A 15,482-nucleotide genomic window follows, 5' to 3' on the forward strand; every position below is an offset into this window, starting at 1 on the left:
GAAATTGATCTGAATAAGTCATTTGGGGAGTGGCGCAGATAGTGGGCAGGGCTTCAGGGCCCCAGTGACCAGAGGGAAAATAATTGATTCATTGATAAAAGTTTGCTCAAAACAAGTTTAAAAGAAACTTTTTCGAGGGATACAAGTGTCGCTGGCAACATCAGCATTTTCTCACTCATCCCCGATTGCCCTTGAGAAGGTGGTGTCAACAATCTTGCCCATAACGCTGTAACGTTGCACTATGCGTACACAAACCAAATCAAAGAATCATAGAATCCTACAGTGCAGAAGGAGGCCATTCAGCCTATTGAGCCTGCACCGACCACAATCCCACCCAGGACCTATCCCCACAACCCATGCATTTACCCTAGCTAGCCCCCCTGACACTAAGGGGAAACTTAGCATGGCCAATCCACCTAACCTGCACATCTTTCGACTGTGGGAGGAAACTGGAGCACCCGGAGGAAACCCACGCAGACATGGGGGAGAAACTCCACACAGACGGTGGCTCAAGCCGGGATTCGAACCCGGGACCCTGGCGCTGTGAGTCAGCAGCCTGTCTTCAAAATTGTCCCATTTGGTTTATACCTACCAAAATTAATAACTTCACAGTCTCACCTGCCGCATGTCTATCTATTTTACCAGGTTATTTATTCTTCCCAAAATCTATTTTTGTATTCTAGTTTTGTGGTATGTACAAACTTTGAAATTATGAAGCAGGAATAAGATGTTGAATAAGATGTGTATAAGATGTTGAGAGGTATTGATGCAGTGGATTCTCAGAGGCTTTTACCCAGGGCTGAAATGGTTGTCACGAGAGGCCACAGGTTTAGGGTGCTGGGGAGTAGGTATAGAGGAGATGTTAGGGGTAAGTTTTTCACTCAGAGGGGGTGGGTGCATAGAATCGGCTGCTGGTAGTGGTGGTGGAAGCGGATTCGATTGAGTCTTTTAAGAGACTTTTGGATAGGTTCATGGAGGTTAGTAAAATAGAGGGTTACAGATGAGCCTAGAAGGTAAGGAAATTGTTCGGCGCAACTTGTGGGCCGAAGGGCCTGTTTGTGCTGTATGTTCTATGTTCTAACTGGCTTATGGAGTCCAGAGTGCTAACTGTTACAACACAGAACCCAGAACCTTAATGTTAAGGAGTCAGTAAACAGGATGAAGTGTTGTCCTTCTCTCCCCGTGAAAAATTGCGGTTAGTGCATTTCGGGAATAGCACAACATCTGGTGAAACAAGAAAGACTGTGGTTTAAGTAAGTAAAGAAGCCTTTCCAATCTGCTTTGAGTTGTACGCAGTTCATCGCTGACTCCTTCACTATCTACATTCCTCCCAAAATATAACTTATTCATGAAATTTGTAAAACCACATGACAAAACATTTGAAAATTACAGGGAGCTCAATAAAATTCGACCTGCCTCCATCAAGAACGTTCTACTCTGAGATGCCTCTACACAATTGTAATACTCACGATAGTTATAATATATGTTCCATGTCAGGCAGGCAGCCTGAGGGCAAAGCAGTTCAAATTGAAAAATTACAGAAAGTGCAATAGAATTAGAAATTTCCTTCACGTGACATGTTTCTCTCTGAGCAGCCGCAAAACCATTTTAATACTCTCGATATTCACAACACGCATTGCATGTCAGAGACAGCCCCGGGGGCTGTACACATTTCCCAGCCCCTCAGTACACTCTGGCTCGAAAGGTCTGAACAGCGACCTTCCCCCATTGTGCCTCTGCTTTGCTGTCACTGGGGAGGTTTTCACACAGCCCTGTGCATGATATCACTCAATGCTGTGCTTTAAAAGTAGGACACTCCAGCATGCACACAGTCCTCACAGTCACTCTACCTTCCATCCAGAGTTGCACATTGTGTAGTCAATAAAATCTACAAATATGTGGGTGGAGGTTCAGGGGTAGATTTTTAAGTTGGTCTAAAGCTGGCATTGAGGATCAGGTGCCTATTATCAACATTTTTTTAAAAGTTTAGTTATTAGTGTCACAAGCTGGCTTACATTAACACTGCAATGAAGTTGCTGTGAAAATCCCCTAGTTGCCACATTCCAGTGCCTCTTCAGATACACTGAGGGAGAATTTAGCACGGCCAATGCACCTGACCAGCATTTCGTTTGGACTGTGGGAGAAAACCAGAGCACCCGGAGGAAACCCACGCAGACACGGGGAGAATGTGCAGACTCCGCACAGGCAGTTGACCCAAGCCAGGAATCGAACCCGGGTCCCTGGTGCTGTGAGGCAGCAGTGCTAACCACTGTGCCACCGTGCCACTTACTGCCACTGAAATGAATGTCAATGCCAATCAGACAGTGTCAGATGAATCAAAAACAGAAAAATGCTGCAAAATCTCAGTCTCAGTCTGCGAGGGTTTCCTCCCGGTGCTCCGGTTGCCTCCCACGCTCCAAAGGTGTGCGGGCTAGGTGGATTGGCCAAGGTATATTGCCCCTTAGTCTCAGGGCTAAATAATCGGGGTTTTGGGCATAGGGCCTAGGTCAGATTGTTGTTGGTGCAGGCTCGATGGGCCGAATGGCCTCCCTCTGCACTATAGGGATTCAATGACAACATTTCTGCTCTGCTTTTTCTCTGCGAGAGACCTGACATTGATCACGATCAGCGGTGAATGATGCTGGAGAGCACCGCACACTATCGCAACGCTCGGTCTGAACTTGGACGTAAGCAAACTAAAAGAGTCTGGCAGGACTTACCTGTGATAAAATCTTGTTATCTTCTTCCAGTAACTTGACTTTGCTTTCAAGCTGCCTGATGTAGGCTGAAGCTGGATCTGTAAAAGAAGAGCAAGACTGGAGTGAGGAAAGGGGAGTGACAGAGACCTGGCAGTAACATTGAGTGAGTTTGGTCTCCTCCTAGATGTTGATCTACCACTTCAAACTCAGTGCAGCGTTTACATTCGGGGCATCACCAAAGGGCAGAAACACGAAGGAAAGGGACACCGCTTCTTAACAACTTGTGAATTTTTCTTTCAAATTCCAAAATATTTTCCTTCCCCAAAGGGCGACAAACACAATGGGGTAGAATTTTGCCTTGAGAAACAGCAATGTGGCCCGTTATGCAAGAAATCGGCTGTTTAGTTCAATTAATATTACCAAGACTGACTAGCGGGAGAGTATAACGGTAACTAATGTCATCCCACCTGCTTTACATTGCTGACCACGACAAATTTATACTCCAACATATTTGACAAACCTTGTAGGTGTTACATTGAAAAAGACCCATTTAGGTTTAGCTGCAAATTGTTAAATATGGACTACAAAGTCCCCTTCGTACAACAGAATTAGGGGGTCATAGTTTGAGGATAAGGGGTAAACCTTTTAGGACTGAGATGAGGAGAAATTTCTTCATCCAGAGAGTGGCGAATGTGTGGAATTCACTACCACTGAATGTAGTTGAAGCCAAAACATTGTGATTTCAAGAAGATATTGCTCTTGGTGCTAAAGGGATCAAGGGATATGAGGGAAAAGCAGGATCAGGATATTGAACTTGATGATCAGCCATGATCAAAATGAACAGCGCAGCAGGCTCAAAGGGCTGAATGGCCTACTCCTGCTTCTAGTTTCTATGTTTCTATGTAACAGGTTGTACTGATGTAGCACCTTTGTAATTATGTAATAACTTAAATAACTCACTCCTTGAGTCCCCAAATCTTGTCCACCATCTACAAGGCAGAAGTCAGGAGTGTAATATAAAACATTTCACTTGCCTGGATGAGTGCAGCTCCAACTCAACAAGCTTGATACCATCCAGGTAAAAGTAGTCACCGCATTCACCAGCTAAAACATCCACTCCCTCTATCCATCAATGCACATTGGCAACAGCATGGACCAGCAACAAGATGCACTGCAGCAACTCACCAGGATTCCTTCGGCATCATCTTACTAACCTACAACCTCGACCATCTAGATAGGCCAGGGGTGCAGGCACATGGGAACGCACCACCTGGAAGTTCCCCTCCAAGCCACTCACCATCCTGATTTGGAATTATACTGCCGTGCCTTCACTGTCACTGGGTAAAGATCCTGGAACTCCCTCCCTAACAGCACTGTCGATGTTCCTACAACACATGGACTACAGTTCAAGTAGGCGGTTCACCACCACCTTCTCAAGGGCAATTAGATATGGGCAACAAATGCTGGTCGAACCAGTGTCAGGGGGGTTTGTAGGGTAGGTAAGTGGGGTTACAAGGATAGAGTCTTGGTGGGATTGTAGTCGGTGCAGACTCGATGGGCCAAATGGCTTCCTTCTGCACTGTAGGATTCTATGATCCACATCCCACATGTGTTATAAAACACAATTTGATACCAAACCACATAAAGTAATATAGAAACATAGAAGATAGGAGCAGAAAGAGGCCATTTGGCCCTTCGAGCCTGCTCTGCCATTCATTATGATCATGGCTGATCATCCAACTCAATAGCCTAATCCTGCTTTTTCCCCATAACCTTTGATCCCATTTGCCCCAAGTGCTATATCCAGCTGCCTCTTGAATGCACTCAATGTTTTGGCATCAACTACTTTCTGTGGTAATGAATTCCACAGGCTCACCACTCTTTGGGTGAAGAAATGTCTCCTCATCTCCATCCTAAATGGTCTACCTAGAATCCTCAGACTGTGACCCCTGGTTCTGGACTGCTCCACCATTGGGAACCTCCTCCCTGCATCTACCCTGTCCAGACCTGTTAGAATTTTATAAATCTCTATGAGATTCCCCCCTCATTCGTCTGAACTCCAGTGAAAACAGTCCTAACCTAGTCAATCACTCCTCATACATCAGTCCCGCCATTCCCGGAATCAGCCTGGTAAACCTTCGCTGCACTCCCTCGAGAGCAAGAACATCCTTCCACAGAAAAGGAGACCAAAACTGCACACAATACTCTAGGTGTGGCCTCACCAAGGCCCTGTATAATTGCAACAATACATCCCTGCTCCTGTACTCGAAACCTCTCGCAATGAAGGCCAACATGCCATTTGCCTTCTTTACCGCCTGCTGCACCAGCATGCTTACCTTCAGTAGTAAGGACAGGTGGCCAAAAACCTCAAAGAAATGCGTTTTAGTTAGCAGCTTATAGGAGCAACACAATATAGCGAGGGAGAGAGGTTTGGGAAGGGAAGTCCAGAGTTTCAGAACCAGGCAACTGAAGGCATGACCACCAGTGACGGATGGGATTTTAAAAATCAATGAGGCTCAAGAGGCCAGCATTAGAGGAGTGCAGATATCCTGGTTGGGTATGAGTCTGGAGGAGATTACGGAGCTAGGGAGGGATGCGATCAGGGAGGGATTTGAGAATTATGACAAGAATTTTTAAAAGAGGCCTTGTTTGACCAGGAGCCAAAGCGGGTCAATAACCACAAGGATGATGGGTGAACTGACTTGGTGCCAGCTGGGACGGTTAATGGAGGCTGGCAGTCGGGTCGACTAAATAGTGGGCAACCTTCTGGCAAATGTAGTATGTGCTGACTGAACTGACGCACTCCAATCACCCAGTGGGGACACGCACACACATGCTCGCATACACTCCACCCCCCTTCTTCCCCCCATCCCCGCTGTCAACAGCCTTTTCTGCGGCTTGCATCCTTCAGAGCTGGGGAACCACCCCGGGGAGGGGAGGAAGGTTGGCTGGGAGGGGTGGGGGGTCACAGGACCAGAAAATCCCGTCAGTGGAAAGGGACCAGGAAATTTTGACCCAAGCTCCAAGAATGGGCCCGGGAACAACGTGCGAGCTATGTTGGGTTTTCTCAGTCTGGCATTCTGATGGCATAAAGAGAGGGGCATGGGATCAGAGAGCTGCTGGAGGATTGGCATAAACACCTTGAAGCTACCCTCCAACCACCTGATATAATGTGAACTTTCAGTGCAAGGCTTGGGCAAGCAATCGAACGCCTCCCAGCGCGTGAAGGAAACAAGGAGCAGTCTGGATGCTGAGAGATTGTAACCTGCAACGGGTCACCCTAACTCAAATTGATCGCACGATGCAAGGCTGGCAAAACGAACAGTCAATAAGATAAACCCAGCTTAGCACAATACGACTGCATTCCAAAAAGTCACATCTCTTTCCAGCAAACATCAATACCAGCGCAGACAATACAGTGTCTTATTAAAACATGGAAGAATAAGAGGTGGCCTGAAGCAGAGAAGGTTGTCAGAAGCTTGAAGATGTTTGGAATTTAAAATGATGCTGCGCTTGAGGGATAATGAGCAGGGTAAAACATAAACAACAAACAATTGCAACGACAGATTGGGTTGCAATAGATTCCCTTTCAGAATCAACAAGTAATTCCTTCACCACAGCTCAGGGCTGAATTACAGTTTATGTTTCGTCATCCGATTCCTGAATTCAGATTATCCAATCATTCAAATTCCTCATTTGCTGTTTTATTTCCGCTGCCAGCGGAAGCAGAGAATCCGGCTGGCGTGAATGGCCGGAGAACTCCCGCCAGCATCTCCGATGGTCGCAGAGGACCTTCAGAACCAATAGGAGCTGGGCACGGACCCTTAGTGCCACTGACATTTAACGGTGATTAGCAGCGACCCATTTTTACCTGAAGTGAGCCGTGGGAGAGGGGTGGTGAACGAAGATGGAAATCATTTGGTAATTTTTTTGATGAAATGACTGAGTTATTAAGAGTGGATTGTATTAAGAGTTGTTGAATTTGTGGAACAGGAAAAAAGAGGAAAATAGATTTAAATAGCGTTTTTCACAATCTCATGATGCCCAACATATTTTACACCCTTGTGAGGTACTGTCGTAGTGTAGAAGGCGCGACGACTGATTTGCGCACAGCAAGATCCCACAAACAGCAACGTAATAATGACAGAGCTAACTATTGGTCAGAAGCATTCTCATGCCCTTCCTCAAATAGTCCCACGGGATCTTTTACATCCAACCAAGAGAGCAGACAAGGCCCCGACTAACATCTCATCTAAAAGACAGCTGGCAGGATTCTCCGGCTTCCCAGCCGTGTCTTTCTCAGTGGCAGGACGTTCCATGCGTTTGCTAGCGGCAGGATCCTCTGGTCCCACCACTGTCGATTGGAATTCCCATTGAAGCCACCCCACGTCACCAAGAAACCCGCAGTAGGGGGTGCGCTGCCAGCGGAAGCAGAGAATCCGGCTGGCGTGAATGGCCGGAGAACCCCCGCCAGCATCTCTGATGGTCGCAGAGGACCTTCAGAACCAATGGGAGCTGGGCATGGGCCCTCAATACCAATGGGAGCTGGACACGGACCCTCAGTGCCAATGTGAGCTGGGCATGGGCCCTCAATGCCAATCGGAGCTGGACACAGATCCTCAGTACCAATGGGAGTTGCCATGGACCCTCCATACCAATAGGAACTGGATCCTTAGTGCCTCTGACAGTCAATGGTGATTAGCAGCAACCCATTTTTACCTGAAGTGAGCCGTGGGAGAGGGGTGGTGAATGAAGATGGAAAGTAACCTAATGCGCGCAGAGTTAAGTGTCTGAAGAAAGAAAAATCAAATCACAAATTCATAGCACGCGTGCCTCCCCATTACAGATCATTACCATTCCTCACATAACATTGTCGAGATTGCTTAATAAATGAACAGTTTGTGACTGGAGCGCAGCATCTATTTCAATGAAAGAGGTTTTGAGGTGTATCTGAAATGGATGGCGGAAGGTGGTGTGGGTTATGGAGGAAATTCTGGAACCAGCCACCTAGACCACTTAGACATTACCACTGATTATGGGGGAAAGGAATATGCAGGTGCCCATTGGTCGCCGGACATAATTCTAACCACCAACGCAAAGGGAAGGGTTATCTCAGGAGACATCCAGACTCAAAAAGGGCGGCACAGTGGTTAGCACTGCTGCCTCAAAGCACCAGAGACAGGTTTAATTCTGGCCTCAGGTCACTGTCTGCGTGGAGTTTGCACATTCTCCCCGTGTCTGCGTGGGTTTCCTCTGGGTGCTCCGGTTTCCTTCCACAGTCCAAAGATGTGCAGGTTAGGTTGATTGGCCATGCTAAATTAACCCCAGTGTCAGGGGGATTAGCAGGGTAAATATGTGGGGTTACGGGAATAGGACCTAGGTGAGATGGTGGCCGGTGCAGGCTCGATGGGCCGAATGGCCTCCTTCTGCATTATAGGGGTTCTATGACATTAACTCTCTTAAAAAGATGCTGTCAGGCCTGCTGAGATTTTCCAGAATTTTCTGTTTTTAAAGTTTAAAGTTTATTTATTAGCGAACACCGCAATGAAGTTACTGTGAAAATCCCCCAGTCGTCGTCACACTCTGGCGCCTGTTCGGGTACACTGAGGGAGAATTTAGCATGGTTGTCCTGTTGCACCAGTTGACAGATATTAGTAAGGTATGCAGACAGGATTCGATGTGAAGTAGGGGGGACATGGATGGAGCATGAACAGCGGCAGAGGCATGTCAGATTGAACATGTGACTTTCAACACTCCTCACTCACTCTCAGTGAGAATCACCATGCAGTGACGAGAGAGCACAGAAACAGGTCATTTATTCCAACTGGTCTGTACTGAATCATAGAATCCCCACAGTGCAGCAGGAGGCCATTCGGCCCATTGAGTCTGCACTGACTCTCCAAAAGAGCATCTTAACAGGCCTACCCCCACCCTATCCCCATAATGCCTAACTTAACATTTTTGGACACTAATTTAGTATGGCCAATCCACCTAACCTGCACATCATTAGTGATCATACTTCACATAATTGCCCTCCCATTCCATCTATCTTGGTCGGTATGGCGTTTCAAGTGCTCATCTAAATGCTTCTTAAATGTTTTGAGGATTCCCGCCCCTACCACCCTTTCACCTGGGTCTTTGGATACATTCCCTTTTCCTCTCACTGACCTCTCCGACTTCTTTTTGAAAGCATCTAAGCTATTTGCTTCAATCGCTGCCTGTGATAGTGAATCCCACATTCCGACCACTCTCCGTGAGTGAAGACATTCCTCATTGTGTTGGGAGGAGGCAGTCACGGTGGGAGGAGGTGAGTGAGCGTGAGGGTTTGTGTGATTCTCAGACCTTTCTCTCAGGGGAGGGAGACAGTTTGGTTTTCAACAGCCTGCCCCTGGGGAAAATATTCTTTCAGCAGGGCAACAAACCCACTGGACAGCGAAGCAGTAACACTCGAGAGGGTTAATGGTTTTGGTATGAAAAACCTGCTTTTCTGCTTGTCGAAAGACTGTAAGAAGTCTCACAGCACCAGGTTAAAATTCCAACAGGTTTATTTGGTAGCACAAGCCACTAGCTTTCGGAGCACTGCCCCTTCATCAGGTGAGTGGGAGTTCTGTTCACAAACAGGGCATATAAAGACACAAACTCAATTTACAAAATAATGGTTGGAATGCGAGTCTTTACAGGTAATCAAGTCTTAAAGGTAGAGACAATGTGAGTGGAGAGAGGGTTAAGCACAGGTTAAAGAGATGTGTATTGTCCAGCCAGGACAGTTAGTGAGACTTTGCAAGCCCAGGCAGTCGAAAGACTGCCAACATTCCCAGCATTCCTGGTGTTGACCACTGACGCCTTGATAAGTGTGGGAGAGGCTGCACAAAATAACCCGACAACTCCTTCTACAGTCAGGCTGCCTTCTGAATTTCACAATGTTTTCAAACAGCTCATTAAAAATGCGACAGGCGATGCTTACACTGTAACCCCTACTTAACTCTCAGTCAGGAAGTGATGTTAAGGGTGGAGCAACCTTCCGCACAGGGCTGCCCCCCATATTCAGGTTTGTCCAGCTGCCTTCGACTGGGAACAGGTTGTAAGAACCCACATGGGTTGCGTAACTCTAAAGTCGCCGCTGAGATAATCATTTCGGCAACAAACCCAAATATGTTTTTTAAAAATCTCCATGAAGTAAATGAGTCTGGTACAGGAAATAAAATTGTCCCCAGTCTGGTTAGATTTGAATATGCTACACCCTTAATAAAAGAGTCTGTATGAATCATAGAATCCCTACAGTACAGAAGGAGGCCTATCGGCCCATCGAGTCTGTACCATCCACAATCCCACCCAAGCCCTATTCCTGTAATCCCTCACATTTACCTTGCTAATCCCCCGACACTAGGGGCAATTTAGCATGGCTAATCAACCTATCCCGCACATCTTTGGACTGTGGAAGGAAACCAGAGCACCTGGAGGAAACCCACACAGACACGGGGTGAATGTGCAAACTCCACACAGACGGTGACCACGGCCAGAATTGAACCCGAGTCCCTGGATGCTGTGAGGCAGCAGTGCTAACCACTGTGCCACCGTGCCACCTGTATAGCGCGCAAGAAATAATACTTACTGTATATTCATACATGTAACAATAGTAAATCAAATCAAATCAAAAGTGACAAGGTACAAGCCCCGTTTTGCAAGGTGCTTGGTCCAGTGGCCTAGCGCTTATGATTTTGGACTCATAATCCAACGGTTGTGAATTTAAAACTCACCAAGACAGCTGGGACCATTTGGGGGCTGCGTCCTGATCAAACAACTATGAAGGTTGTTGGATTGTTGTCAGAAGCAAACTGGTTCACTAATGTCCTTCAGTCAAGTGAATTTACCACCTTTGTGTGGTCTATGATGTGGTTCTGGATCATTCTTGATGCTCAAAGGGACAGGTAGCAAAAAGGGGCAATAAATATGGGTCAGTGTCTGATGCGCCCGGTGTAAAAATAAAATGTCTGTCTGTTTACTTCTGTCAACATTTTCATTATTCCAAGATTTAGCTGATTTCTCAGTTATTGGAGTGGGGTCGGGGGAAGCCAGTGTAGGTCGGCAAGATGTCAGCAAGCCAGTGAAGGTGGCACGGTGGTTAGTACTGCTGCCTCACAGCGCCAGGGAACCAGGAATTCCGGCCTGTGTTTTGGAGTTTCCATGTAGTCCCTGTGTCTGTGGGTTTCCTCCGGGTGCTCCAGTTTCCTACCACTCTCCAAGTATGCATGGGTTAGGTTGATTGGTCATGTTCAATTGCCTCTTTGTGTCAGGGGATTAACAAGGTAAATACGTAGGGTTACGGGGATAGGGCCCGGGTGAGTTTGTTGATGGTACAGGCTCGATGGCCTAATTGAATTGTAAGGAGAGGCTGGATTTACTGGGACTTTTTTCCCTGGAGCGTAGGAGGTTTAGAGTGATCTTATAGAAGTCTATAAAATAATGAGGGGCATAAATAAGCTAGCTTGCCAACATCTTTTCCCAAAGGTTGGGGAGTCTAAAACTAGAGGGCATAGGTTTAAGGTGAGAGGGGAGAGATACAAAAGTGTCCAGAGGGACAATTTTTTCACACAGGGGATGGTGAATGTCTGGAACTAGCTGCCAGAGGCAGTAGTAGAGGCGGGTGTAATTTTGTTTTTTAAAAAGCATTTAGACAGTTACATGGGTATGATGGGTATAGAGGGATATGGGCCAAATGCGGGCAATTAGAACTAGCTTAATGGTAAAAACTGGGTGGCATGGACAAGTTGGGTCGAAGAGCCTGTTTCCATGCTGTAAACCTCCATGACTCCATGACCACCTCGATGACATTGGAGCTGATAGATGCTTCCCCCGATGACATTGGAGCTGATAGATGCTTCCCCCGCACTCACTGCTGTGGTGCTCCAGGGTCCAGGATCGCTGGCAGGCTGATCCCGATCTCTGGAGGCAACCCCAATCCCAGGCATCCCCCAGGTTAGTCCTGATGTGTTCTGGACCACTGTGTCTTTCCACTGGGATCACGGAGAATCGGACATGGGAGGGAAAAATCCTGGTCAGGCTTTCACCTGCATCCATTAGCAGGATGCAAATCAGTTTCATGCTCAGTTTCATGCCGGCCACCGGTGGGTTTTCCGATCGGTCATGGCTGGCACCAGTGGAAGATCCCACGTGAAATTAATGCCAGCATAAAATCGATTTTTGGGCCTGTGGCCAAATTCCACCCCCCCCCCCCCCCCCCCACCCCCAACCCCGCACCCCCCAACCCCACTCCCACCGCCTGCCACTGAACCTGCTGCTGGGGGTATGAGAGTATTCTGCCATGATTTTGTTCCTCTGCTCCTGCAAGTGTACTCAGGCTAACTGTAAAGCTCCAATGCCAGCCACTTGCAACAATCTTCACAACAACACGTACTGTGCCCATTGGCAGAATCACTGTATATTTGTACAGACACTGAGGATGTTGTGTTCCACAGGATGGGAACACTTGATATTTCTCCTTCTCTTACAGAGGTGCAATATCAGCCATTGCTTTTGTTAAATACTCCAGCCGCAATGCTCGTTTGTACATCATGTTCCTCAGGCAATGCACTGAACATGAAGACAAATCACTGCAGTGTAGATCAGGACAGAAATGTCACAAAGTGCTCATGTGGCTGAGTGAATTAAAGAAGTTAAAGGGGCCTCATCATTTCAGCAGAAGTAATTCAATTAAAGTACAGGTTAAACACTGACACCACTGTATTAACCAATGAGTTGGAGGCAGGATGCGGCCTTGAGAGCTCTAAACTCATGATGGAGACTATAGGAAAGTCTCGCATGTACAACAGGATTATAAACTCCGTGAAATGCAATGAGTGGAGGATATAACAAAGTTGAAACTGTGCATAAAACAAAAAAGTAAAGTTTAAAGTAAATTTATTAGTCACAAGTAAGGCTTACATTAACACTGCAATGTGGGCACCATGTTGGCAGAGTGGTTAGCACTGCTGCCTCACAATGCCAGGGACCCGGGTTCGATTCCTGACTTGGGTCACTGTTGTGTGGAGTTTGCACGTTCTCCCCGTGTCTGCGTGGGTTTCCTCTAGGTACTCCGCTTTCCTCCCACAGACAGAAAGACATGCTGTTTAGGTGCATTGACCCAAACAGGTGCCAGAATGTGGCGACTAGGGGAATTTCATAGTAATTTCATTGCAGTGTCAATGTAAGCGTTACTTGTGACTAATAAATAAATTTACTTATTAAGTTACCGTGAAATTCCCCTAGTTGCCACACTCCAGCACCTGTTCGGGTCAATGCACCCTAACCAGCACACCTTTCAAACTGTGGGAGGAAACCGGAGCATGCGGAGGAAACCCCACGCAGCCACAGGGAGAACGTGCAGACTCCGCACAGACAGTGACCCAAGTCGGGAATGGAACCCGGGTCCCTGGCGCTGTGAGGCAGCAGTGCTAACCACTGTGCCACCGTGCTGCCCACCACAGTCATATTGCTTCATAACTGATGAATTTCCTACACGGTTGGTTCACCATTGTCACATGGGCAAATGCCGTGCCCGCTTCTGTCCACAGAAGGGCTCCACACCGGGCAAGTGTCCTAAATCTAGAGCATGGAGGGATATCATGTACAGGGCTGTGTAAAATGCTCCTCATGTGGTGTAGGTACATGTGTAGTGCTGTGAACAGAGTGCTTTGCTCGGCCACGCGCAGTTAAGAGCCAACCACATCACTGTGGCTCTGGAGTCATATGTAGGCCAGACCGGGTAAGGATGGCAGATTTCCTTCCCTGTAGGACATTAGTGAACCAGATGGGTTTTTACAGCAATTTCATTACTGAGACTAGCTTTCAATTCCAGATTTATAAATTAATTGAATTTGAATTCCCCCAGCTCCTCCTGGGCCGCTGGATTCTGCTGACATTAATCTGCTGACATTACCACTATGTTATCTTCTCTCCCTCTGACTTCTATGGCTGATGAGACAAAGCAGTCCCAAGCCTGTGTTGATCAATTTTCCAAGCCTGTTGAATGACGGCAGTCAAAAAAAATCAGCCAGCAGATTCTATACTTCAGCATAATCCAGGACCATAGCATTCCGAACATTCTCTCTCCCACCTTCTTCCGTTGGGAAAAAGATACAAAAGTCTGATGTCACGTACCAACCGACTCAAGAACAGCTTCTTTCCTGCTGCCTTCTTTCCTGCTGCCTTCAGACTTTTGAATGGACCTACCTTATATTAAGTTGATCTTTCTCTATACCCTAGCTATGACTGTAACACTACATTCTGCACCCCCTCCTTTCCTTCTCTATGAACAGTATGTTTTGTCAGTATAAAGTGCAAGAAACAATACTTTTCACTGTATACTAGTGACAATAATAAATCAAATCAAATCAACATCATGCATGATCTCCTATTACACAATCAGCTTGATATTCTCTACTTGTTCATCCAAACAGCTCACAGATTGTAACAAAAACCCCATTCTCCTCCCAACCAGCTGAGTGCCAGTGTGTGCAGAACTCCTGTGGAGATCATTGTGGAATTATAGAATCCCTACAGTGCAGAAGAAAACCATCCACCCATCGGGTCTGCACCGAATCTCCGAAAAGCATCTTACCGAGGCCTACCTATGCATTTACCATGGCTAAGCCATCTAACCTATGATGTGGAGATGCAGGCGTTGAACTGGGGTGGGCACAGTAAAAAGTCTCACAACACCAGGTTAAAGTCCAACAGGTTTATTTGGATTCACTGATGAAGGAGCAGCGCTCCGAAAGCTCGTATTTCCAAATAAGCCTGTTGGACTTTAGCCTGGTGTTGTGAGACTTCTTACTGTGCCCATCTTACTTACAGGTCTTTGGACACTAAGGCAATTTAGCAAGGCAAATCCACCTCACGTACACATCTTTGGACAGTGGGAAGAAACCCACCCAGACACGGGGGGGAAATGTGCAAATTCCACACAGTCACCCAACGTCAGCATTGAACCCGGGTCCCTGGCACTGTGAGGCAACAGTGCTAACCACTGTGCTACCGTGCTGCACTGCAGGACCAGGGGATGCACAGCTAAAGTGTACTCATTTCAAATCAACTACAAGTTGAAAATATTTATTCAAAGGATGAATTACAGACAGATGAGCACATTTGAAAAGTATTTCATTAGCTACAAACAACTGGGAAACATCTTAAGGTCATGAAAAGCCACTTTAATCAAAGCAAACATTTTTCTGTTTGCAAAACACAATCACAGGATTCCATCATCGTGTCTATTCCAGGACCTGGTGATTTTAGCAGCAGCTCGTCAATCAGGGAACTTTGCATTCCAGAGATGTTTTTTTTTCAATTCACTCCTCTGTGCTCCTTTTGGATTTATTCAAGACAGCTTAGCCAACGCAGGCCTGTACTGTGAAAGGAATCGGTCCACAGTGAGTTAATGTGATTCGGTAAGAAGCCCCCAGACCTTAAGCCTTTCTTCCTATTCCTCGTGACCCTGTAATCTTGTCTGCAGCTGGTCACCTGACCCCTGAGCCGCACTGTTGAAGCAACTTGTTCAGACATTCAGACAATCAGACTCTGGCCTGAACGAGATGGCAAATTGGAGGCACAGGTTACATTCCTTCAGCAAGTAAGAAATCACAGGATTCGCACAGTACCCGGTGTTATGGTGAATAAGTTGCCAAACACCTTGTCCATTTTCCTCAATATGCACCATCCCTCTCAATAGCTTCACATGTACTCATTCCGCTCGAGCGGCCACTTCAAAAATGAGTGTGCGTTTCAACT

At 46.8% G+C, this 15,482-nt stretch overlaps 1 protein-coding gene across 2 annotated transcripts in view; it reads right to left on the bottom strand.

Moving 5' to 3' along the window:
- The window catches only part of LOC144507281 (coiled-coil domain-containing protein 85C-like), a 263,226-nt gene that overhangs the window by 97,178 nt on the left and 150,566 nt on the right, over nucleotides 1-15,482 (bottom strand). For both annotated transcript variants that reach the window (XM_078234324.1, XM_078234323.1), the window contains exon 2: nucleotides 2,721-2,797. In XM_078234324.1, the coding sequence (XP_078090450.1) occupies nucleotides 2,721-2,797 (77 nt within the window). The remainder of the gene's footprint in view (nucleotides 1-2,720; nucleotides 2,798-15,482) is intronic.

The sequence above is a fragment of the Mustelus asterias genome, chromosome 18, assembly GCF_964213995.1.
Source record: "Mustelus asterias chromosome 18, sMusAst1.hap1.1, whole genome shotgun sequence".
Lineage (NCBI taxonomy): Eukaryota > Metazoa > Chordata > Chondrichthyes > Carcharhiniformes > Triakidae > Mustelus > Mustelus asterias.